At 42.5% G+C, this 25,492-nt stretch overlaps 1 protein-coding gene across 5 annotated transcripts in view; it reads right to left on the bottom strand.

Moving 5' to 3' along the window:
* MAPK8 (mitogen-activated protein kinase 8) overlaps positions 1-25,492 on the bottom strand; it is a 144,424-nt gene that overhangs the window by 7,427 nt on the left and 111,505 nt on the right. For 4 of the 5 annotated variants that reach the window (XM_059729696.1, XM_059729697.1, XM_059729694.1 and 1 more), the window contains 5 exons: positions 22,201-22,272; positions 18,825-19,007; positions 16,491-16,615; positions 14,377-14,440; positions 1,915-1,992 (listed from right to left, as the gene is read on the bottom strand). In XM_059729696.1, coding sequence (XP_059585679.1) covers positions 1,915-1,992; positions 14,377-14,440; positions 16,491-16,615; positions 18,825-19,007; positions 22,201-22,272 — 522 coding nt within the window. Of the gene's footprint in view, positions 1-1,914; positions 1,993-14,376; positions 14,441-16,490; positions 16,616-18,824; positions 19,008-22,200; positions 22,273-22,609; positions 22,682-25,492 lie in introns of all 5 variants that reach the window. The other variant, XM_059729695.1, reaches the window with a different exon arrangement.

Raw genomic sequence — 25,492 nt, 5'->3', positions numbered from 1 at the left:
CAGGTGTGTATGAAACACCTGAACCTGGTGGATCACAGCTGCCGCAATGCCCAGGGTTCGGGGGTGCATGAAATCAGCTGCAATGAGATCTAATGCTTGATCCCACAATCATGCCTCCTGCCATGCGTGCATGGCATGGATCGTGCATTAGATCCCATCACACCTTTATCTGCATGTATAGAGGGGGCCTGAAGTTAGGACTATATCTACATATTTAGGCATATAAAGAAGTGGCATATTCAGAAGTGGTGAACATCCAGCAGCTCCTGTTGAGGGAGGATGGTGCTCATTATTTCTGAAAATCCAGTCACCCTTAAACATGTTTATTTGAGTCAAGACTCCTGGTACACTCCCAAACCCTGAGCTGCTCAAGACCTAATAGAGAGCCAACAGTGCTTATTTGATACCACACGTTTCACTGGCTAGTGAAAGGGTGTGCTGTAATGGCTCAGTTCAGCCACATTTAATACAAAACAAATAATTGATTCTGAAGGTCTTCTGCACTTTCCTTCTCATTTATAATCTAGTTATTCAGGAAAACAATGTAAGTTAGATATTTGATTCTAATACTTAGGAGACAACATTTGCAAGTGTTAAAGGATATTTTTATGGTGGAAGGCAGTTTAGTTGCAATGAAAATTTCAAAGACAAATTCAAAAAGGAAGCCTGATTTGGATAAGTTATGCCAAATGAAAGACCAATCCTTGAAAGCTACTTTCTCATAGTGAAATGCCAAGCTCCATTTTGTTTACCTGTGAATAAACATTGAACTGCCAGGTTACCAGCTTGATCAAATATTAAACTAATACTCCAAAGCAGAGGTGGCAAAGATCCAGCCAACAGAGCCATATCATTCAACCCACAGAGCTCCTAAAACAGGGGTGGGCAAAATGGTGGATCTAGCCTGGGGTGGACTACATTTGCCAGCAGCCCCTGCCCATGTCACTGCAGCCAGTTTCCATGAAGACCCCAGGAGGAGTGGGGCCGGGACAGTGTGGGGCCAGGATTTTCAAAGAGTCCTGCCCGAACAGCGTTGGCAGGGTACGTGGCCGGGCTGGGAGCTGCTCCGGGGCTGGAATTTTGTAGCAGTGACAGTGAGGACCAGACCTGGGACAGAGCCTCAATCTGCTGCCTGCATGTCCTGGACAGGGGTGTGCAGGCAGCAGATCACAGCTCTGCCCTACTGCCCACAGGCCCCAGGCAGGGGCATGCAGGCAGCAGATCCTGGCTCTGCCCCAGCTGTGACCACATTGTCATTGTCACAAAATCCCGGCCCCAGTCCCACCGCAGCACCCTGCCAGCACTGCCTGCGTGGGTCTCCGTGGAAACCCCAGCCTCGCACTGTCACAGCCGCACCCCTCCTGAGGTCTCCATGGAAACCAGCCTCAGTGACTGGGCTAGGGCTCCTGGAAAATGGAGCCTGCCCATTGGCCAGACTTTGCCTGTCCCTGTCCTAGAAGGTCACAAAATTTGGGGGTGGGACCCACTGCCCAATTCTAGCATACAGAGCCCCACTGAGGACACGTGTCAGAGCCAGAGGAGCAAGCAATGGCAGCATTAATCCCCACAGTCCCCTGACACCACTCACCCCGCCACCAGCACTGCTTGCCCCACTGCTCAGTCCACTGCTGAAGCCATCTGGCCCACACCAAACCAGAGCCAGTTTGTTCTGGCCTGGGGCTTGAAACAGGTTGCCAGGCCCTGCTTTATGGTACCAAACCACTATACCAGTGCCAAGTATTACCCCATGAAGGGAATTAATCATAAGCAGCTCCTACAAATGTGTTCTTGAAATTCTGAAGCAGTGCTTGGACATGTACCACCAATCTATTACTCCTGGATGCCCCAGTCAATGATGTTCCTTCCTAGCTTACAAATGGGGTAGCTTTGTACAGTGCTTTTATTGTAACCAACCTAAAGGGGCTGGCTGTCCACGTATAACACCATTCTTGGTTCTTTCCTCCAGGTCCATGACTTCCTTGTATATTAACTCTGAAAATACAAGGTGGGGGAGAGGACACTTGATTTCAGTAACATTATTTGAAATGGATGACACATACATGCATCATTAAAATAAATACTTTTGACACAAAATTTATGTTCTCCAAAATTATTTTTAGACAATGTTAGATTGTAAAAAAAACTGGCAAAGGAAAAGACATATTTAGAATGTAAAACGATGCATCAATTTCTGCTGCATCTTCAAAGGCTTGGAGCTCATCATGTGTGCACTGAAACTGCTTTAAAGCAGCTTGATGGCTTATGGTTTGCCTAGGCTGTTATGAGACAATGGACTTTAATTAAGCAACATCTTTATGCAGATCCCTTATCCAGTGGCACCAAGACAGACAGCTGTGCTTCTGTGTAGAGTTCAGGCATCTTGGAAGCACACACAGGGACAATACACAAAACTGCAAAACAAGTCTCGTCTCCACAAACATTTTTTTTGAGAGCAAATGTTTTCCTGTCCCACCCAAATGACTGACTTTCTTAACACTAAAAATCCCTCTAATGCCTGTATCTGTTAACCTACTGGGATTTCCATGCCATAAGTCAGTCAAAACCTGGAATGCATTTCAAGTTTGTTGTATCTGACCTGCCCCTTCCACACATTCTCTTTGCCTGAAGGATATAGATGGTAGTCAGGTAAGATATTCTTGCCTAGCAGAGGCCTAGCCACAGCTTTTTTAAGTGATATTGGTAGATAAACCACCTGAGAAACATGGACAATTCTTTCCAATGGAAGACACAGATGCTGCCTGCTAGCTTTCATCCATGGATCCAGGTAACATGAGGCTGGACACTCTCAAAGGAAGGGCACTGTAGCTGAACCAGTTTGGTTTCAATGTCATCATAAATAAGATCTTAATTTAAATATGTTTTTCATCCTTCTCCATAGAACCCTTTGGAGCATTAAAATACCCTAACAGCCAGCAGAGCCCATTCCAACTTGATGACATGGCCCTGCTCCCCACAAGACGTGTTGGCTGTGATTGCATGAAATAAAAGAAAAGAAAAAGAAAAGCAACACTACCTTAATTGCAAGCAATAAGAAACATTGCCAGGATGCTACTTTTTTGTCTGTCATTAACAAATGAAGGAAAAATCCATACTCAGTATGGAGGACAAGATAGTTTAGGAACCATTGTATCAGTGGTCACAGATAACATAGTGGTATAGCACAGCTTCTGGCCAGGATACCTCTAGTGTTTCAAAGCAACCTGGTAATTACATTAATTCAGGGGCATCAGACTTGCCTGGCCCCCCAAACTAGATCTAGACCAGACAGCTTCTCATATGCCAGATCTGAATCACAAGGAGCCTCAATTACTAGAACCAGTTTAAACTCAGCCATCAATCACACACCCCCACGGCAACGTGGATCTCCAATAGGAATCTATATTCCAGATCTCAGCAACAAACCCCACCTCCTTCAAGCTGGGGGGAAATAGCTCTGCGGGTGAGAATGGTGAATGATGGTGAATTAGAGGATGGGAGAATTCTTCAGGAAGGAAGGCCAAAGATGCATGGGGAAAAAACCAAAAGAACTAAGAGAGCTGCAAAGAAAGATGCAGGAGCTGCTAAAGGAAGCCACAGAAAGAAGGCAGGTACAAGACAAGAGAGAAAAAACAAGGCAAGAGTTAGAAATCTGGTTTAAAAGAAAGATGAGAGAGAAAATGTTCTTACCACAAGCACCGTGGGAGTGAGAAAACAAATAGCAATCCCAATACATTTCGGCCAGAATGAAGGTGACAAAAGGAGAGCTTAAATCAGTGCTGGAAGAAGGTGGTACATGAGTGGAAAAGAAGGAGGTAGTGTTGGAGGTGACAAGAAGATTTTATAAAGAGCTACACCAGAAGAAAGAAAGAGACAGGAAGAAGATGAAGGATTTCTTGGAAGAGATTAAATATATATGAACGCTCGTGGGAATATTTGAACGCTCGTGGCGCATGGGCCAAGTCCCGGAGGACTGGAAAAGGGCCAACGTGGTCCCCATTTTCAAACTGGGGAGGAAGGAGGACCCGGGCAACTATAGGCCAGTCAGTCTCACCTCCATCCTTGGCAAAGTCTTTGAAAAAATTATCAAGGCTCACATTTGTGAGAGCCCGGCAGGACAAATTATGCTGAGGGGAAACCAGCACGGGTTTGTGGCAGGCAGATCTTGCCTGACCAATCTAGTTTCTTTCTATGACCAGGTTACGAAACGCCTGGACACAGGAGGTGGGGTGGATGTCATATACTTAGACTTCAGGAAGGCCTTCGATACGGTAGCCCACCCCATACTGGTGAACAAGTTAAGAGCCTGTGACTTGGATGACTACACAGTCCGGTGGGTGGCGAATTGGCTGGAGGGTCGCACCCAGAGAGTCATGGTGGATGGGTCGGTTTCGACCTGGAAGGGTGTGGGCAGTGGGGTCCCGCAGGGTTCGGTCCTTGGACTGATACTCTTTAATGTCTTCATCAGTGACTTGGACGAGGGAGTCAAATGTACTCTGTCCAAGTTTGCAGATGACACAAAGCTATGGGGAGATGTAGACACGCCGGAGGGCAGGGAACAGCTGCAGGCAGACCTGGACAGGTTAGACAAGTGGGCAGAAAACAACAGAATGCAATTCAACAAGGAGAAATGCAAAGTGCTGCACCTAGGGAGGAAAAATCTCCAGCACACCTACAGCCTAGGGAATGACCTGCTGGGTGGCACGGAAGTGGAAAGGGATCTTGGAGTCCTAGTGGACTCCAAGATGAACATGAGTCAGCAGTGTGATGAAGCCATCAAAAAAGCCAATGGCACTTTATCGTGCATCAGCAGATGCATGACAAATAGGTCCAAGGAGGTGATACTTCCCCTCTATCGGGCGCTGGTCAGACCGCAGTTGGAGTACTGCATGCAATTCTGGGCGCCGCAATTCAAGAGGGATGCGGATAACCTGGAGAGGGTCCAGAGAAGGGCCACTCGTATGGTTAAGGGCCTACAGACCAAGCCCTACAAGGAGAGACTAGAGAAACTGGACCTTTTCAGCCTCCGCAAGAGAAGGTTGAGAGGCGACCTTGTGGCCGCCTATAAGTTCATCATGGGGGCACAGAAGGGAATTGGTGAGTATTTATTCACCAAGGCACCCCCGGGGGTTACAAGAAATAATGGCCACAAGCTAGCAGAGAGCAGATTTAGATTGGACATTAGGAGGAACTTCTTCACAGTTCGAATGGCCAGGGTCTGGAACGGGCTCCCAAGGGAGGTGGTGCTCTCCCCTTCCCTGGGGGTCTTCAAGAGGAGGTTAGATGAGCATCTAGCTGGGGTCATCTAGACCCAGCACTCTTTCCTGCTTATGCAGGGGGTCGGACTCGATGATCTATTGAGGTCCCTTCCGATCCTAACATCTATGAATCTATGAATCTATAAAGAGAAAGCAGAGGAGGAAAAAGCAAAGAAGATGGAAGAAAAGAGTTTAAAAGAAGTAGAGGAGTGTTTAAAAACCTTCAAAAGAGGGAAATCACCCTCAGATGGCCTGCCTATGGAATTTTACAAGAAGTTTTGGGCATGGGTGGGGTGGGGGATATAGTGGAAGTGTTCGAGGAAATAGCAAAAACAGGGAAGGCAGGGAAAGATTTTACAAGAGGTGTTGTGATCTTAGTCTTCAAGAAAGGGGAGAAGGAACTGCTGAAAAACTGGGGACTAATTACAGTCCTTAATACAGACTATAAATTAATGGCCAAGACACTGGCTTTGAGGATGAGGAAAAACCTCAAGAAGATAATACATGAAGACCCAGTATCCACGGCACTAGGTCGAAGGGTCTCCGAAACAATCAGAGTGAGCAGAGATACACTGTCCCACATCCAAGAGAGGAAAACAGTTATAGCAAACCTAGATTTAGAAAAAAGCATATGACAGAGTAGATCATGATTACATATTCGAGGTGATAAGAAAAATGGGGTTCCCAGACAAATTTATATGTTGGATAAAATTATTGTACAAAGGAGAGTCGCATCCAAATTAATGAGTGCTTATGTGGGATCTTTAAAATCCATACAGGGGTCTGATAAGGGTACCCCTGTCACCACTGATGTTTGTGTGAAGCATGGAACTGTTAACACAAAGAACAGGAAAATACAAGGTCATAAGTGAAGTAAAGATGCTGGGAGGGGTGAGGTAAAATGTGTACTATACATGGGTGATATAAATGTAGTAGTTAGAGACAGATGTTCAATGGAAAGGGTGCTAAAACATACATCTGAGTATGGAGACGTGACAAGGGCTGAACTAAATAGATCAAAAAGCACCATAATAGGAGTGGGGAACCAGAGGGACTTGCAGAAGCTAGGCCATCAATTGAGAGAGAGAGAAATCAGAGTGCTAGGGATCCCAATAGACACTGAAGGAAAAGGTAATACAGCATGGGAAAAGGTGACAACAAGGCTACAGCAAATATTTTGGTTATGGTCCAGAAGGACACTGTCCTTTGCTGGAAAAGTGATAGTGTTTAACGCTGTGCTACTGCTGATTATTCTGCATACAGGAATTGTATTCCCACTGACGTGGCAGCAGATAGCAAAAGTACAGAGGGAAATATATGTGTTCTTCTAGAATGCCAAAAGAGAAATGTTGGCTAAAGCTGAACTGTAAATAGCAAGAGAGATGAGAAGAATGGGGGGTGCTAGACTTGGGATTATTCATCTATGCAAAATGTAAACTTTATGTGTGCGTCCAAAGATGGCTGATGAGGCCTATCTGGGATTAACAAACTGTACTGCAGCTTGGATATGTGTTTCCATGTGGGGTAGATGGTACTGGATTCTTGATATGCTCTGCCACTCCCGCTTTTCCATCTCCTATTGTTGTTGTAAGGTTTCAAAGTACTAAGATCCCTGCAGCAGATTCTTCCTCCGTTTGGGGTGGACTTGGGGAGTAGTTTCCCATCAGTTGACATAGATGTTGCATTTTTTTTTTAAGATGACCTTGAGGACACCTCTGAAGTCCTTTCTCTGCCCTCCTCTTGAGCGTATGCCTTGGCTGAGTTGGAAGAATAAAACTTGCTTCAGGAATCTGGAGTCAGACATCTGGATGACATGGTCGGTCCAACAAAGTTGATGTCAGATGATCATTGCCTCAATATTCAGTCCCATTTTCTTGTATGCCTCAGTAAGATGTCCGCGATTACCTGAAGGTCTGCTTCCGAGTGAGCACACACTACAGTACCATCAGTGTACTGGAGCACAATGACTGAGGTTGGGATAGTCTTGGTTTTGGCTTGGAGTCTGCTGAGGTTAAACAGTTTACCATCCATTCAGGAGTTTAGCTGCACTCTAGCTGGAAGTTTGTTGGTGGTCAGATGAAGCATTGCAGCAAGTAATATTGAGAAGAGTGTTGGAGCAATGATGCAGCCTTGCTTAATTCCTGTTTTAGCCTCAAAGGGTTCTGTGACAGATCCATTACTGAGAACCATCGCTTGCATACCATCATGGAGCAGGCAGCGAATGGTGACAAATTTTGGTGGGCATCCATACTTCAGAAGGATCCTCCACAACATTTCTCAGCTTACATAGTTGAAAGCTCTCATGAGCTGCAAGGAGGCCATGTAGAGAGGCTTATGATGTTCTTGGCATTTCTCCTGCAGCTGGAGAGCTGTAAAGATAATGTCAGTTGTGCCTCTCAATGCCCTGAGCTCACACTGAGATTCCAGGAGGAGCTCTTCAGAAAGTGGAAGGAGACAGTTCAGGAGGGCTCTCGCAATTATGTTTCCTGTGGTGGACAACTAGGCAATCCCTCTATAGTTTCCACAATTGGACTTGTCTCCTTTCTTGAAGATTGTCACAATCACGGCGTCCCTGAGGTCATCCGGGATTTCCTCATCATTCCAGATCCTTAAGATGAGGGCATGAAGCTGTAATGTGAGCTTCTCTCCCTGCTTCTTGAAGATTTCCATGGGGATTCCATCCACTCCAGATGCCTTGTTGTTCTTCATCTGCTTGATGGTTAATAGGAAATGCATCGCACCTCTATGAGGAGTTCACAGGTGTGGCAGCCACCAATTACTTACATCATGATGGAAGGATTCATTCAGAGGTATAAAATTGGGGAAGTAGGGTGAAGGCCCTGAAGGATCCTAAGAAATTGATGAAAGCAGTATGGGAGAGAGACAGGATGGCATCAGTGGAAACTTCACAGAAGAACAAGTGAAGAAGGTATGGGGACTATAGCTCCTATGGTAGGTAACGAACTAAAAGGCAAACATGCTGACTTAGCATGGAGGGTTGTAAGAAATCTCTTGCTGGTGAGCGAAATTCAACACAAATGGGGCTTGACACTGTCATCAAGGCCCAAGGGAAAGGAAAGGGGAAGAACAAACAGTGAGACATGTTTTGGGAGTGTACATATGCAAAGGAGGTGTTGGAAAGGGTCTGCTGCTTTCTGAGTGTTACCAAAATAACCCTGTCATTAGTGTGGGAGATGGTACTATATGGACTCATACCAAAAGAACTGAAGGAACCATTATTAAGGACTTTATTAGCATGTGTTAAAACTAGCTTATGGAAAGTAAGAAATCTCTGGGTGTTTAAAGGGGTTGGCTTTCACTGAATGAGACTGCCTGAAGCTGGGGCAGTATGAACTGAAATACTGATCAGGACATGGAAACGACTGGAGGAAGAGGCAGAGAAAAAGTGGAGGAAAAAGGACTGGGTGCACTTGTTTCACAGAACCAAGAGAGATAACTAATGGGAAGGGTGGAGAGTTTCACGTGGTTACTGAGGTAACAATTCTTGGGGTTCTGTATTAAGAAAAAGATTTCTATAAGCGCTTGTTCTTTTTGTAGGAAGTTGATGTATGTTGTTTAAGGGTTTAATATACGTAGTTGTATGTTGTTGAGATGTTGTTGTTTCTGTGCTATGAAGTCTTAATAAAACAAGGACACCTAATATGTGTAGTTTTGTAAGTGTAGGGTGATGTGTGTTTTTAATAACGTGTTAAAAAAAGGTTCCCATCAGTATGTTTTCCTATATGGGCCGTGTATTTTACAGTCATACTCAGTGTTGGCTACATTTATTCAGCTTCATAGCTGGCTTCCATTACTGAACCCATGCTGCTTTTGGCAGCAGTTTAATGACAAAGTAATTAATGAAGTTTCCTTGTATGTGACTATAAGACAAGGGGCTTTTTTCCCATGCTGATTGGGAGGGAAAACCTTGTCTTGTATTCAAGTAAATACAGTATGTATCCACCTTACAGTATTTTCATCTAGTCAGCATTTCCTTCGCTTGTTAACGTGAATGTCATGGGAGACCGTGTGCAAAGCCTTACTAAAGTCAAGGTATATATCTTATCACAGAAGAACATTAGATTGGTCAGGCATGACCTTTTCTTAGTGAATCCATGCTGGCTATTCCTGGTCACCTTATTCTCTTCTGGGCTCTTCATGATAGATGTCCTGAGGACAGCTCCATGATCTTCCTAGGTATCAAGGTCAGGCTGACTGGTCTGTAATTCCTTGCATGTTCCTCCTCCTTTTTCATAAAGATAGGCACTGTATTTGTCCTTTTCCAATCTTTCAGGACCTTACCCAAACTCCCTGATTTCTCAAAGAGGATAGCTAATGGCTCTGCAATTAACTTGGCCAATTTCTTCAGTTAAGTGCATCTCATCCAGCCCTACCAACTTGAAAGCATCTAGCTTCTCCAAGTGATCTGTAACGTGCTGTTCTACTACTCCAGGATGTATATTTCCTTCCCCATTTTTGCTGCCAATTGCACAGAAAACTGAAGCAGAAAAAGGTATTAAATACATCAGCCTTCTCAGTATCTTCTGTAACTAGATTGCCTTTCACATTCTGTAAGGGACCTTCCGTTTCTCTGATCTTCCCTTTACTTTTGACATACTGGTAGAATCCCTTTGTATTGCCTTTTATGTCCCTTGCCAGCTGTATCTCAAATCGTGCCTTTCTAATTTTCTCCCTGAATAGCTGCATAATCTTCCCTAATTTCCACTTTTTATATGAGTCCTTTTTTGTTTCAACTTATTGAAAAGATTGCTGTTTAGCCAAGCTGGCCTCCTATTGCACTTCCCATTCTTTTGTCAGATTGGGATAGTTTGCTCCTGTACCCTTAAAAGGGTTTCCTTATAAGAACAGCTAACTCTCCTGGATTCCTTTTCCCCTCAGACTTGCCTCCCAGAGGACCCTGCCCACCCATTCCCTGAGTTTGCTAAAGTCTGCTTTTCCAAAGTCCAGTGTCTTTATTCTGCTACTTTTCTTCCTTTCACCCCTTAAGATCTTGAACTCATTTCATGGTAGCTGTGACCCAAGTTACTTTCCACCTTCACATCCTTAACTAACTCCTCTCTGTTTGTGAGCAGCAAGTTGAGAAGAGCTTCCCCCATAGTTTGGCTGTCTACCATCTATCTCAAAAAGTTATCCCCAATACATTTCAGGAATTTGCTGGACTGCTTCTGCACTGCTGTTTCTCTCCCAGCAGGTGTCCCAATAATTAAAGTCCCCCATGAGAATTGAATCCTGTAATATGAAAGCTTCTATCAGTTGTTTAAAGAAGGCCTCCCCCACCTCCTCCTTCTGGTTTGGTGGCTTGTGGCAGACACTGAACATGACATCCCCACATGCTGCTCTCTCCTATGACCTTTACTCAGAGGCCCCTTCTTGAAACAAGAAAAAACAAGCAAACTGAACAAATGGAAGGGGATGCTCCCAAACCCTGAACTTTTTGTGGGAAGGGCAGTGTATAAATTGAAAAAATAAACAAACAAATAAGCCTTTTCCAAGTGTCCTCAGTTACCAAAGACCAGTACAAGGATGCATGTGAAAAATGGGACTGTCAGTTATTCCTCAATGGATGGCAGAACTATGTTTGTCCATATTATAATCATAGACTCCTCTAAAACCCCTCGTGTGCTAGAATAGGGGTCAGCAGCACACAGCCAATTGGATCTGGCTCTCAAATTTCAGGGGGCTTCAATGACTTTCCCGAAGCAGGGAGGTTTTCCCCATGCCATGGCAGGGAGAAGCAGCAGTGGCAGCAGCAGCAGGAGTCAGGTCATTTCAGACCATTATTGAAAGAAGGTTGCTGACCACTGAGCTAGATCAGGGCTGTCAAACTCACCTGGCGTCCATGAACAGCGAATGGTGTGGGGACAGCCTTACGGGCCAGATATGGTCCACTGCCTCTCCCTCCCCCCTGCCAACCAATTCTAGATCCAAGACCCATGGCACTTCTTCCAGGGAGGGATCTGGGACCCACGGCGCTTGCTTTGGGGGAGATCTGGGACCCATGGCACCTGGGACATCCAAAATGCACATCCTGGACTCTTTAGCCCAGTGCCAGACTGGCTGGAGCAAGCAGCACAGTCCCAGACCAGTCAGAGTGGGTCCAGTTCTGGACTGGGTGAAACAGGAGCTGCATGGTCACCAGGGGTGACCACCAGTATCTGGGGGAATGTCTGTTCACCAGAGCACCCCAAGGGATGACGACTAGGTTGAATGGTCACAACCTACTACAAAACTGTTTCAGGCTGGACATAAGGAAGAATTTCTTTACTGTCCGAGCCCCCAAGGTCTGGAACAGCCTGCCACCGGAGGTGGTTCAAGCACCTACAATGAACACCTTCAAAAGCAAACTGGATGCTCATCTTGCTGGGATCCTATGACCCCAGCTGACTTCCTGCCCTTTGGGCAGGACTCAATGATCTTCCGAGGTCCCTTCCAGCCCTAATGTCTATGAAATCTATGAAATGGCGCTGCTCCATGGGAGGGGGTGAGGAAGGAGGGGGTTGTCCTGGACTGGGCCTGTGTTCAGCACGGGTCCCAAAGTGGGCACTGTGTGGCTTGTCCCAGACTGGCCACGGTAGGTGCAGTATGCAGCTCATGGGTCAACTCAAGACCCAGAGGCAGCACTGAAGGCTGGATCATGGGGCTCTGGCTATACCTGTGATGTCCCTGAACTAGATCATAAGGTCTAACAGAGGGGAGAACATTTTCTAAATAAAATCTTGTATCTTATTATTGCACATGTAGCATCAGGATGTATAGCACAAGATATGTAACCTAAGAACAACAAAATTAAGGTGTTCCCAGTGACATTTTAAGAACCTGTTATGAAAATGTGAGTGGTGTATTTACAAATGCAAAAAAGAAATAATATGTGAAGTCTTAAGATAATAAACATACAACAGTCACTGTCAGCTATCTTCTGCTTTAGCACTGGAATTGTTAGCTTAAGGAGAAGATACAGGAAGATACAGAGGCAGCACCATTAGAAACTGAATGATTTCACTAGCTGTAGAACAGGGATGGGCAATTATTTTGGGCAGAGGGCTGCTACTGAGTTTTGGCAAGCCATCGAGGGCCGCATGACAGGCAGCCAGGAGCAGATAAATATTAATTTTCCAAAATTTTTAGGGGCCCTGCAGGCCAGATAGAATGCCTGCTTGTATTACAGCAGACACAGCAAACAGGCCTTGATACCTATATTAACACAGATATTTAATTTCAGGCCAAATGGCCTCTCCATTCTCTTCAAGTAAAGTTGTAAGTTTGCCCAAATCATGGAACTTGTGACCAAAAAATGTGTTTTCAGAGGGAGTTCCATGAATCATAGACTTTCCGACTCAAAATGAAATTCCTCCATGACTTTTTATACACACATTTCCAATGTAGTGGGAAATGGTCGTAAAACAGTTTAAATCTATAAAATAGTTAAACTGGGAAAGCTAAATTCTGGCAGCTGCTCCATTAACTGTAGCTGACCACATCAATGCCTCCTCTCACAGCAGTGGCATCTACTTCAGCAGCAGTATGAGGGATTCCCCTTTAGCAAAGAAAAAGCAGCTGGAAGGAAAAGGAACCTTCTTTCTTTCCTGAAAGTGCTGGGCAGGGGGTAGGAAGACAGGTGAACACTACCAACAGGGCTCCCATTCTGATGCCTCTATTTATCTGGTGTCTAGGTCTCATGCCCTGCTCACCCACAGCTCACTACTATAAAAAGAAGTTTACTCGCTGGTAACTGGCATTCTTGGAGACGTACTGTCCGCATACTCGTAACAGCTTGTGCATGCATCTCACACTCTGACCGCTAGTCACAGACTCTGCTTTAGTCCTACCTATAGAGAGTGCTTTGACCCTGATTCTCAAAATGCCATGGACCAGCTGGATAAAAGGCAGCACATACCCCCTGCTTGGCAGATTCCTTTCAACTTTAGTCTTAAATTGTATTGGACTTTGAGAAAACAAGACATGTATATGTGGATAACACACCTCAAAGAGCTCTAGTTACTGGAAAGTAACTTCCTTTTATCCTTCAAGTAAATATCCACATGCACACTCCGTCTCCTGGGTGGCTTGAAAGCAACAGTCCACAAATCTCTGGTGGTAGCTATATCAAGGGCAGTTTGCAGGACCCAATTAGTCACCAATTGGCCTTCAGCAAGTAGAATGAAAAATGAGTCCCTATAATTCACATGAAGGCACAATATGCTTATATAACTGGACAGCATAATGAGATAACTGTCCTTAACAGCAAAAGATGCAAAACTGGAATATAGTAGAGAAGTACAATTTCCTATCCAGCCAATCCAGTTTCTTTAGGTTTTTGTCTCTTGAACCCAATTAGTAGCTTCTTGAACCTTTTCATTAGCAGCCAATACAACAAGTAACAAGCATGCCATATGGACTTTTCCATCATGAGTAGAATCCTGTATTCTGTCTGCCCCTTCAACAGTGAAACGATGGGATATTGGCACACACCAAAGCTCCAAAATGGCTCTGTTTATAAGGACTGCCACCTGAGATAGCTATGACTGACAGAGAAAGTCCAACATGCTACAGAAAATTCAGTGACTTTCTCTAGGGAAACTCATAGAGACTCTGTCACATGTTTCAGCAGTTCCTAGAAATTCACTTTGAGGACAGGATCCTCAAAAAGCACAAAGCAAAGACTTCCTCCATCTTGGAGGAAGTGGAGGACCCACAGAACGAAAGGCTGAGGAGTTGGCTAGAGTATAAGGTCTTGCACCCCGGGTTCACAGGAGGCCAACACAGACAGGTAGGGTACTGTGGCCAGAGCCTCTGGTGGCATGGGAAGGTGAGCTGACAAGGGAACTGGGAACTTTGAGAACTCTTTCTAGATGACCAGCCCAAATAAGAAGGGCCTAGATCCAGGGAGCACTCTGAGCTGGAGTTGGAATTGGAATCCATCAAAATGTGCAATTCACTTAAGAAATGAATTCAGTAGAGGTAAAAACAATACAGTTTTAGTGAATGTTTAAAATGATATACAAACTTTTGAGATCTGAAGGGCAATGAAGTTGCTTAATAGAAATCTAAAAACAGTAGACCTTTACTGCATGGTTGCATCCAAGGACACTGTTGTTCTTACCTTTCCATTCTTCTATTGTGTGCTCTCTTTCATCTAATTGCTTATCTGGTATCTTTGGCGGAGGCTGCAATTAGAATTGATTCATGATAAAGCAACTCAAACAATACAAATTAAACAAAAGGAAAATACATGTCACTTAGCAAAAAAATACAGCAGCTGTGTACAATTTATCCAGCCCCAGGGGATGATCAGGATCTGGAGCAGGGAGCAACATCATCTGGCCCTCAAGGCTCAAGTAGCAGCATTAACTGTTGTAGCTTCCAGAGTCATGACAGTTGCTGTTCCTCCTCCCACCAAATTTCTGCCCTGCAAGTCGGATGATGCATCTCCATATGCTTCGGCTCAGGCCCCCAAGTCTCCCCACAGGTCTAGAAGTTTGGCAAAAGGATAAGCAACAGCAGCGTTAATTGCCACAATTTCGGGAGTCATGGCAATTAACACTACCGTTGCTCACCATACTGCCAAATTTCTGGACCCATGGGGAGCCCCAGTAGCTGGATGATATGGCTCCTTCAGCCAGATCCAACCCCTGGCCTGTATTTTGGTCACACCTGGTATTAAAGGATAGTTTTCAGAATCCCACATAAAATTTTTAATATCAAACAAAACTCTATGTTGTGCTTGGCCATCTTGTATTTGACTTCTTTTCTATGCATCATAGGATCACAAGGAAGTAGGGCCAGAAAGGATTCAAACTCCTAGTAATTGATAGTTTTTCTTGCATTATTATAGTCAACACATTAGCAAGTGTGGCTGGCCTAAAACAGGTGTATTCTATTTGAGTAGAGCAACTTTCTTCCCCAGCTGCCATTTCTGAGCATTTCCAGCCAATGGCTCATTTTCCTCTTATCTAATAATGGAAATTCATCAGAATTCTAGTTGCATCAATTTTCATCTTCAATTCCCAGCTCCCCTTTGTTCAAATGTCATATTTTTTCAGCTTCTTTCAATAAACCTGACGTTAGATTTTTGGAAAAGCACTATACTTTTCTCAACCAATCGCTTTATTCTCTGACAGCAATACCTGACAGCACAAGACCTTGTACAGCAATTTTGCTTATAGCACCTATAGTGTTATTACCATACAGGCAGTCCTTGACTTCCAACGTTTCGAGTTACAACGTTTCACACCTACAATGTTTATAAATTGACACCCTGTTTCAACTTTCTGATGCCAGTTTCGACTTTACAATGCTTGATCTGATGCAACGCCACACCAGCAAACAAGTTCACTGCGTCGCCCATGTCCCTGGAGAACATCTGTCCAAACTTGCTAGGACACTTTCTTTAAGAAAGCAGACAAGACTCCAGAAAAACCTGCAGCCAAGACTCCTGAGAAGACTCCAGCTGAACCCTTCAAAAAGTCCAACCAAGAGCCCTTCACAAAGTCCAGCAAAGTCACCTCAAATAAGTCCTTCTAGATCAATAGGATTGCTATTTACAATATACATGCATTAATGTAATTATTCTTCTATAATTGATTAAGTTACAACTTTTCAACTTAAGACGCAGTTTTCAGGAACCAATTATGTCGTAAGTCCGAAGACTGCCTGTATTTACTCCTATACCATGTTTATCTTTTCCAAAAAAATAAGCCCCCCCAAAATTGGGGTTTATATCTTAAGCAGGGAAGCTGATTTTGCTTTGCTGGACCAGAAATATGCAGACTCTAACTTTTAATGCTACTTGTCTTATTCAGGAGCACACAATATGTGAAAATAAATATGGTATTAGGTTAATGCCAAATTGCCCAAACTGGCAAAAATGGCTCCTTCCCAATGAATAAATAACTCTGATTCCTGTTACAATGGGTATGCACGGGAATAAGAGACTGAAGCATCTGGTTCAATAAATGAATGCCCTAATTTTTATGTGCAATTGCCATAATTATGCAATTATTCGATTAAGTTCAGTGCACCACAGCAGCCAGAAAAATTGACCCCCAAAGTATTAGTCCTAATAAGCAAGTCAATATAGTTCAGCTACAATTCTAACAGTTGTATAGCAAAAAAGAAATAAATTATTATAGCAAGCAATGACACAAAACTATATCCCTAAGTTGGCTTTCTTCGATACAGCTCCCCACTTATAGAAGATCAAAGCAAAAAACTTACTGCTTCCGCTTCTGATGGATCATACCAGACATTGATGTATGGGTGCTGCAGGGCTTCATCCACTGAGATTCTTTTAGAAGCATCTATAACCAGCATTTTTGATAACAAATCTCTTGCTTGACTGGCTACAAGAATAACATGTTCTATTTAGGAAAATGCTTAATAGATCTTATACAATCTATAAAGCTTAGAGAAGAGATGCACACAAAATTCTCAGCAAGAAGCAAACAAATTACATATTTAAAATCTGCACATAATCCAAATTTAGCAAAACTAGTGCCAGATACTATATATTAAAAAGCCAAGTCAAACAAAAAACAGTTTTTGCATCACATATAAAACTAGACAAAAAAAATTGTGGCAAAGCCATTAGTAAGTAACTGATTGTGGGCCTCCTTCGTGTAAACGAAGGAATCCTGAAAATGGGACACATTTTCTTATCTTCAAATTTACTATTGATGTGTGTTACCATGATGCTTTAAAAGACTAATTAGATAGTAATGCGTTTTTAAAAGATACTCTGTTGGATGTGATCCAGAACATGGGCTCAAAGCACGTGTAACATACCCCAATCCCAACACCACTTTTGTTCAAAAACATGTCAAGAGAAAGTGCTGATGGTGCCTCCCTTTAAGATAATCACCTAGGGTGCCTGTACACACGTGGGGGAGCTGCTCCAACACCCTGTAATTACAGTCAATTAAACGAGTCTGCTGCAGTGCGTTAATTACCATGCTCAAACAGCCTTGCTGTCTCATGTTTTCACTGTCCCTGTGCTTCAAAATGGCGGTGGGGGCACCTTATCTAAAGCTCATAGCATTAGCTTTAGTTAAAGTGCCCCTGCTGCCATTCTGAAGCACGGGGTGCTGAATACACAAAACTCTGCAGACACTTTAATTAGAGCAGCTCCTTACATTTCAGGTGCCCTCATTTCATTTCAAAGCTTTTTGTTTCATTTCGATTTTGCTGCTTCAAGCTCAAAACACATCAAAACAGCTTCGAAACAAAACATTTGGCGAAATTTCACACAGCCCTAGACGACAGGCAACTGCATGCTACAGCGTGTCTTGTGTCAGGCACATTGCACCCCACTCCACTCCCATGGTTACCAGTTCTCAGTAACATTGCTACTAGCCCTCACCTTCATTGCACACATGCTGAAGTAAACTTACTAGCCAGACTCCATGATAACCCTACGCTGCCAGTGCTACTGGAACATATTCTACCCACCAAAAGCTCGGCTCCCCTCAAGGCATCCATTACGACCCACATTTTTAAAACCTTTTGACTTTTCCTTACTTACTCAATGGCATGAAAAATGGTCAGCACAAGTACCAATCAATTGCTACATCATCTCTGACCATAAAGTCAGTCAACCAGGATTTAATTGGCCACACCATTATTGGGCACTTCTCAACCATTTTGAACTGGGTGGGCTCACTGTGCCTCAAACCTATACCAATGAGGCCTTCGCAATGACAACAAATGTCCTTGTGGACACATCCAAACCATGTCCCACATTGTTGATTTGTGTCCATTTACTATGCTTTTCACACTGGTGATGACCTTGCCTTAAGATGGCTGAAACAATATACTGGAATTTTATTTAGCGTATGCAATTTCAAGGAGAAGGCCCTAATTTTCAAGACAAAAAATAATCTGAGTGAAGGCACCTTCTACCCTTTCTTTTAAAGCTAGGCCAATTTAAGGAGGGATGCGTGTGTCAGGGAGAAAAAGGGTCCTGAATTCTGGTCTCTGCTTCCAGTACCATGTATGCATTTTAGATTAAGCAATTGCTGAAGAAACCCCAGAGATAACTTTCTAACAACATAATATACTAATGTGATGCATCTATAATAGCTTCTTGAGGAGACAGCAGCTCACCAAGAAGTTATTTCTGAAATCAAAGGATCCCATAGCCAAAGTCTGGGCAGATAAAAGATTCACATAATTTAGAAATGAAGCTAAAGGAGTGTTCTGGTTACAGCACTTACAAAGATATCTTTTTTCTTTGTTCCACTCTTTCCTGTGCCAACTTCCTCACCACCACCCTTTTCCAAACTTAGGAGTTCAGATTTGTTGATATCAGTAGTGGAGAAAAATAATACCCGTTTCCCACGGGATTTTCTTCAAAAGCAGCAGTAGCTCAGCAAATGGAAAAAGGAGCGAGCTGTAGTCACAGCTCTCTCATTCACTTCTCTGGTACCAATATATTACATTTTAAATCTTTAAAAGCATCACATGATAATTAACAAAAGTTAAACCTTTGTTTACCAGGCTAAAATATTAAGAATATTTGATATATACAGCAACTACGTATAAAAGAGAACTTACCTTTAAGTTTGTTGTGCTCAGAGTCAGCTGGAAAAAGCACATCTGGGAAGAGTTTCTCAAAACTATATCCAGCATATTTAGGTCTGTTCTCCACATAAGTCCGTACTGTTGGCTGCAATTTCTTCATGAATTCAGGACATGGTGTTCCTAGCTGCTCAATAACTTTATTCCACTGATCAATATCTAAGGTTAAGCAGCTAAGAAAAACACTGCATATCTAACATTCAGTACACAGGTTAATTCAAAACCATACAACATATCTAACAGAGACGAAGATAGACAGCTATAAGAACGAACAAAACAATTACCAATAGCTAAGCCTAACTTCGAGCAAACAGTGAAGATGAACAATGTTAAAGAGAAATACAAGTTTGAACCACAGAAATAATCATAACTAATTGCCGAATGATACACTTGCAAGAAGTACAGGGGCTTAAAGAGTTTCTAAACAAGGCTCAAATCACTAAAACACAGAGGTGCTCACTTCCAGTCCTCACTATATTTACTCTCATATCACTGTTCCAAACAATCCAATTCCCCAATTTGCTAGGTTTTGTTTATGCACCTGAATGATGATTCAGTCCTGAATGTTTCACTCTTTGCTGTAAAATCAACAATCTAGCCTGAGTTTGGGTCTTTATAAACTTGATACCCTGAAGTCAATGGGAATGTTGTCACCAACTTCAATGGAACTGGAATTTTCACCAAAGTTGTACAAGAATCTCAAAGCTGCTTACCTACAAAGTGACAATTTTAACCAAGTTGAGAACACCCTGGACATCATCTTTTTGCCTTAAGTTCTTCACTTTTAAAAATTATCAGTGTTGAAAGAACAATGCACATAAACAAGGAGAATTTTTAGAAAGCATCTACCTGACTTAAGAACACAAGTCCTATTGAAACCCTTGGAACCTGTACTCCTAATTCACTTAGATACTGCTGGAAAATGTTACCTTAAATCAGGTTTTGAATTTCAGGTATCCAGGTTGTAGGCTGGATTGGTCTAGACTCTAGAGAAAAAAGTTTGTGCCCAAAAGCTTGCAATTAAAAGAATTTTGTTTTGCAAAAATCTTGTTGGTCTAATAAAAGATATCACCTCTACCATGAGTCCTGATTGCTTTTTCCTTTAGACCAATACAGTTACAACCTGGATACCTGACACACAGAAGATATCAAATTTTAGCCGTTTTTTAAAATTAAATCTTCATATTTTCCCAAGCAGGAAGCAACTGTGACCACCTGAAACTGAGATCCTGCTTCCTGCCTGTTTCAAGGTAATTTGCATCATCACAGATCCTCACAGGAGGTGAGAGGCTTCATACCAGCTATGAACTGACTGCCCAGAGGAGTTTTCCATCTACTGACTCCTCTGTGAAATCCTACGAAATATGAACTTTAATTTCTACCCAGGAGAACTTTTACAAGCTTTTTTCCAATGCCTGAAGAAGGGTGTTTGTGTCCGAAAACTTGCAATTATTATTTTTTTTTTTTTGCAAAAACTTGTTGGTCTAATAAAAGATACCATTTCTACTGAGTCCTGATTGCTTTTTGAATTTCAGTGACTTGGGTGCCTAATTACCCCAAAAGTGTCCAGTTACAAATGTAAACTGAAATTCTGCCATTATTTACCCAAGTGTAACATATCAGAATATGGCCCAACATGCATCTGTTACAGACAGGTACTGCAGCCTCAAGTACACTATCAAGTGCCTATAAAAGATATAGGCTATCTAGCAAAACCCCACAAAAATATTATTTAAAGACCTTATTTAAAAAGCAATAAATGCAAGAATGCCCTAATTCTTACAGTAAGCCATAAAGAAGTAACATTAAGATATTCAAAATCAGGTGGGGGGGAAAAGGAGCCTAATTTTTCAGGGCTGTGGACCACCTGCAGCTCCTCACAAAAGCTGTATATTGGGAAAAAACAGACAGACAAAAATACCTAAGCTACTCGTTTTAAGCTGCCAGGTCTGATAAAATATATCACTCTAAGGAATCCTTGCCCCTCACATAATTTCTGGAACACTGTGGCTGCAACATCACTCTTACACTACTCAAACACTGAGGGCAGCCACACTGAAGTCGACAAGACTAGCCAAAAACTTGTTTATGTAAGCAAAGGTAAATCAGACTGGCACAAAAAGAAATGGAGCCCTCACAGTTTGGGGATAGAGAAAGGTAACAATTCTTTCAGTATTACATTATAATGATATAATTTGTTAAAATGTAACTTTTACCTCTGCATGCCCTCCACAGTGTTATAAGCTTAGCAAAACCATTGCAACTTTGAAACCTGAATGAAACAAAGTTAATTTCCAAAGTTCCAGTGACTCAGCTCACTTGCATTGCTACAAGACCATGCAGATGTAACAGTTAACAACCAATGGACACTCTCACATGATAGCTCAAGGAGTTAAAAAGGTGTATTTGCCCACAGAAAGACCAATAATTCATGTCCTAGTTGGAGAAGCAAGAAAAACAAAGCTGGAGAGGTGTGTTTCGGGTGCTTTTTAAGCAGTTTTACCTTCAAAGCCAACAAATGCTTAAATTTAATGCTTGTTTTAATCAATTAAAAGAGCCACAGACTTTGAGGAAGGAGAACAAAACTTACCAATAGCAATGCCTCAATTTTTAAATAATTTCTAGTGGTAAGCCTAATACTTTTACTTCTACTTTGCATTTACAATGCCCCTCATTGGAAATATCATTAATACAACACCAGGCACTAACACAACCAATCAAATACAGTGAAAGTGCACCAATAAGGAGTGCTAGGTATTTCCAAAAGATGCTTTGAAGATTCAACTTCTAGTACACAAGGTATGAATTAAGACAAACTGAAACTAAATATAGCTGGATTGCTTACCAATGTTTAAATTGTCATCTACAAACACAAAAACCAATACTGCTGATGTGTTCAAACAAAAGCTGAGATCAGTTTCATATATTACAAATGAAAAAGAAAAAAATCAAAACATAACAGCTAAAACACTGAGGAATAAAAGGAATTCCCCTTAACAACGACAACAGCAATAAACAGGCACTCTATCAAATACAGAAAAATAAAATTAAAAAATAAGCCTCAATATGTCCAAAGAATTATCTTACTCCTATCTCTAGAATATCTTAATTTGGAATCACTAAAGACAGCAATGAAAGTTATGAATTTTTACTTTTTTGTTTTAAGAAAATGGTATCGCTATAAAAATCTGAGATACTCAGAACTAAAATCACAAATTCTTAAAAGGTATTCTGAAATAGTTGTATCACAGCAGTCAGCAGTGAAGCAGACAGACTTCTCTGACATGGAACTAAAATGCTTGAGTACATTTTGATCTCTTACAACTATATCCTAGACCAAAGGTAAGGATACGATCTGTACCAGGAAATAAAACACCACCTTTGATCATTTCTCCCATGATGCACCCAACTGACCAAATGTCAACTGAAAACAAAATGCAATGACATTAACATAAAAGATAGTTATTAAAATAAAATAACTTAAAAAAATTCACACACACACACACAAAGTGATTATAAAAAGCAGTGTGTAATGAAAATGAGTGAGAGTGAATGTGTGCTAACTATAGTACCAGCAGAGACTATGTCCTACTGCTAGATGCAGCCTGAATATAACTGAAGTTCTTACCTCAACAATTTTCAAAATGTATACAAAAATTCATGTCCATTTCAAAAGCATTGTACCGTATGCATTTTCATAACAGAACATTCAAACATTAATCACCTCACTAATTCAACATGCTGCAGCAGCACAAGGATACAGTCCCTTCCTGGAAAGAGGATTTTGTGGCAAACCATTTCGCCCATAATGCACCCCACAGACCATAAATCCACTATGTTTGTAGCACAAAAAGAAGGAAAAGCAAAGCAAACGGTCATTTAAAATTAAAGAAGCATAATGTGATTGCATCCTATCAACTGCAGAGACAGAACAGAAGGAAAAGAAACCCTTCTGGTGTTAACCAATGAAGTTATTTAAAAACATACAGTATCTTTTAGGATTATTTTTATATAACACATAAAAAAAGACAAAAGAACAGCCTAGGTTTAATACACTGTTTAAAGAGGGAGAGAGAGAAATATGCACGTGCATCAGGAGTTTAAAGCCCTTCTTGAAGTTTTGGGGCCTGGAACAATAGCATTTCTGCAAACAGACTTGCTTAGAATAGCAAAGAAGGGTATATTTCTTTAAATATTTTAAATTGTACTTGTGGGAGTCAATTTAAAATTAGCAAACTAAATTGTCATTAAAAATAGAGTAGACCATGTCAACAGAGTAACTCCTATTTTTAAAACAGAATTTATTAGATTTTAAGTATAGAAGAAACTTTGCCAATGTCCTGAAAAGCAGTTTAACATACATTCGTCTCTCCTTTTAAACGTAGTGGATACAAATAGCGAGATCATTTAGCATTTTAGAGGATCAGTTAATAATGATTAGCATGTTTATGTAAGTAATTAGACTAGATATAACTGGTCTAAAAATTTCTTCAGCAATGTTGGAATAAACAGTTACAACAACTTGAGTTGTTGTATATAGAGATTTTATACCTTTCTGCTTAAAAAAATATCCAAAAACATTCCCACTAAAAGATAAATTCACTTTTCAATGTTATGCCTATTTTCACTATTTCTGCTCATATTTAAAAAGACTATAAGCCAAATTCTACTCTACCTACTTCACATATAAGTGGATTTAGTACTTAAGTGTGATTGTATTCTACCCAGTGTGAGTGCGGTTGCCAACTGTCCATAAATTTATTGACAGTCTGTAAAAAAACCAAAAAAACAGAACAAAAAAACCCACCAAGCTTAAAAAAAATGCCTGTAAAATATGTGAAAAAATGGAAGCATCCATAAAACAAACCAAGCAACTGGGAGCTTGACTGAAGATCCCTGATCAGAAAGAAGCTTGAGGCAAAGCACTGAAGGACAGACAGAGCAGAGCAGCACCCCTGGTGTCTGAGCAGGAGAGCAGCACCCTGCAGGGAGCGTTCTCCCTGGGCTTTGTAGCCCACAGAAGCCTCCAAGCCTCCAGTGGGGTGGGGAGGGACGTGCTATGTGGTGCAGAGTGTAGTCAGGGACATCAAGGTGTGGGAGTGAATAGGGAACCACTGGGGTGGGAACAGGACAGCATAAAACCTATACTTGCAATCAAGCAAGGTTGCGAATCCAGGAACATTTCTTTGACTGATAATCTGCAATTATGGGGTGGAATAAAATCACACATAGGCACCTAAGTCCACACTGGGTGCATGCAAGCATTCAAGGAAACCAGGAGAAATGAAGTAGTTTACTTTATGCAGTTGAAAATTCTACCGCTAGAACTCCAAAAGTATTTATCTGGCCGGCTGTCTACTCTGCAGGAAGACTGTGTTGCTGATGGTACCCAGACAGAGGGCCCCAGACCACACATTTTCAGTGTGCTTTGAGGCTCCACAATCTTCCTGGAGATGGCTGATAGCACCAAAGGGGACAATGTCAGGAACTGACTGCTTAGCCCATATTCCCTTCCCCATAACACACCCTCTCCTCTTTCCTTCCTAGCTGTCAGGCACTCAGACAGAAGACCCACAGTAGGTCTTTCCCCTCCTGAAGACCAATGGATCTTTACCCCCCTGGCACCAGTCAACAGACCCAGTTCCAGCACAGGTCAGGTAAGTCTGGTTGGGGTCAGGTGCCATTGAGTTGGGGTTGGGTACTGCTGGATCTGGGTTGGGCTGATCCAGTTGCATGTGGGAGGTGGGTCCAAGGTCTCCAGTCCCAGCAGGGGCCAGGTCAGGTTGGTCTCTGTCCATGGGGGGGGCGCACAGTGGGCTCCATTTCTGGTGGGGACTTTGCCATTTGGGTCCAAGGGAGGGGACAGGAGGGGGGAAGGATCTGATGGCCCCACCCCCTCCTTTGCTCAAACAGCATGGAACTAAGCCCATTGACACCTTGCCTCCAACAGGGACTAGCCCTTTAGGTAGAGTATAAGTTGGTAGGGGGAAGATAGGGGAGGAGGTGGGGGTCCAGGAATGGAGGAGGCAGGGACAGGGTGTCCATAGGGTGGTGGGGTGGGGCGCTCTGAGAATGGCAGGGGCAAGGGAGGTGGGTCAGGGCTGAAAACATTATCTCCCCTACTCCCCTCCCCTTCCCTTCCCAACTGGTCCTAAGTGTGGAGCAGCATAACAAAGTCCTTGCCCACTCCTCACAGTGGTGATTCTGGTCTGGGGAGTGGGTGGCAGCAGCCCCCCAACCCGGCTTTAAATGCCAGCCCTGCTGAGTCCAGCCAAGGCACAAAGTATCAGCAATGCAGGCTGGGATTCCAGAGAAAAGGTGGAGCTTCTATTGCTTTGTAAGTGTACAATATTCATTACACCTGACTAACACTTACCACACTAAACTAGGTTTAACTAGTCTAAACTAGACTAGGTTTAACTACCTGGTGTGCCATTTTTAGACCTACATTTTGTGAGTGTCTGTACACTGAGCGTTGCTACCAGACTATAAAGGATTTTCTTGATACAAATGTAATGCTTTTAAACACCATTTGATACTTAATAGGTGAAATAGAATCTGACCCTATCTGTTCTCATGCAAGAGTTTTCTTGAAGTCACAAGGATGAATTTGTATTACCATGATTATGTGTAGGAATAGAATT

The sequence above is a fragment of the Alligator mississippiensis genome, chromosome 6 (assembly GCF_030867095.1).
Source record: "Alligator mississippiensis isolate rAllMis1 chromosome 6, rAllMis1, whole genome shotgun sequence".
Lineage (NCBI taxonomy): Eukaryota > Metazoa > Chordata > Crocodylia > Alligatoridae > Alligator > Alligator mississippiensis.
Note: the sequence above shows the minus strand (reverse complement) of the source record. Positions and strands in the feature narration are given on the sequence as shown.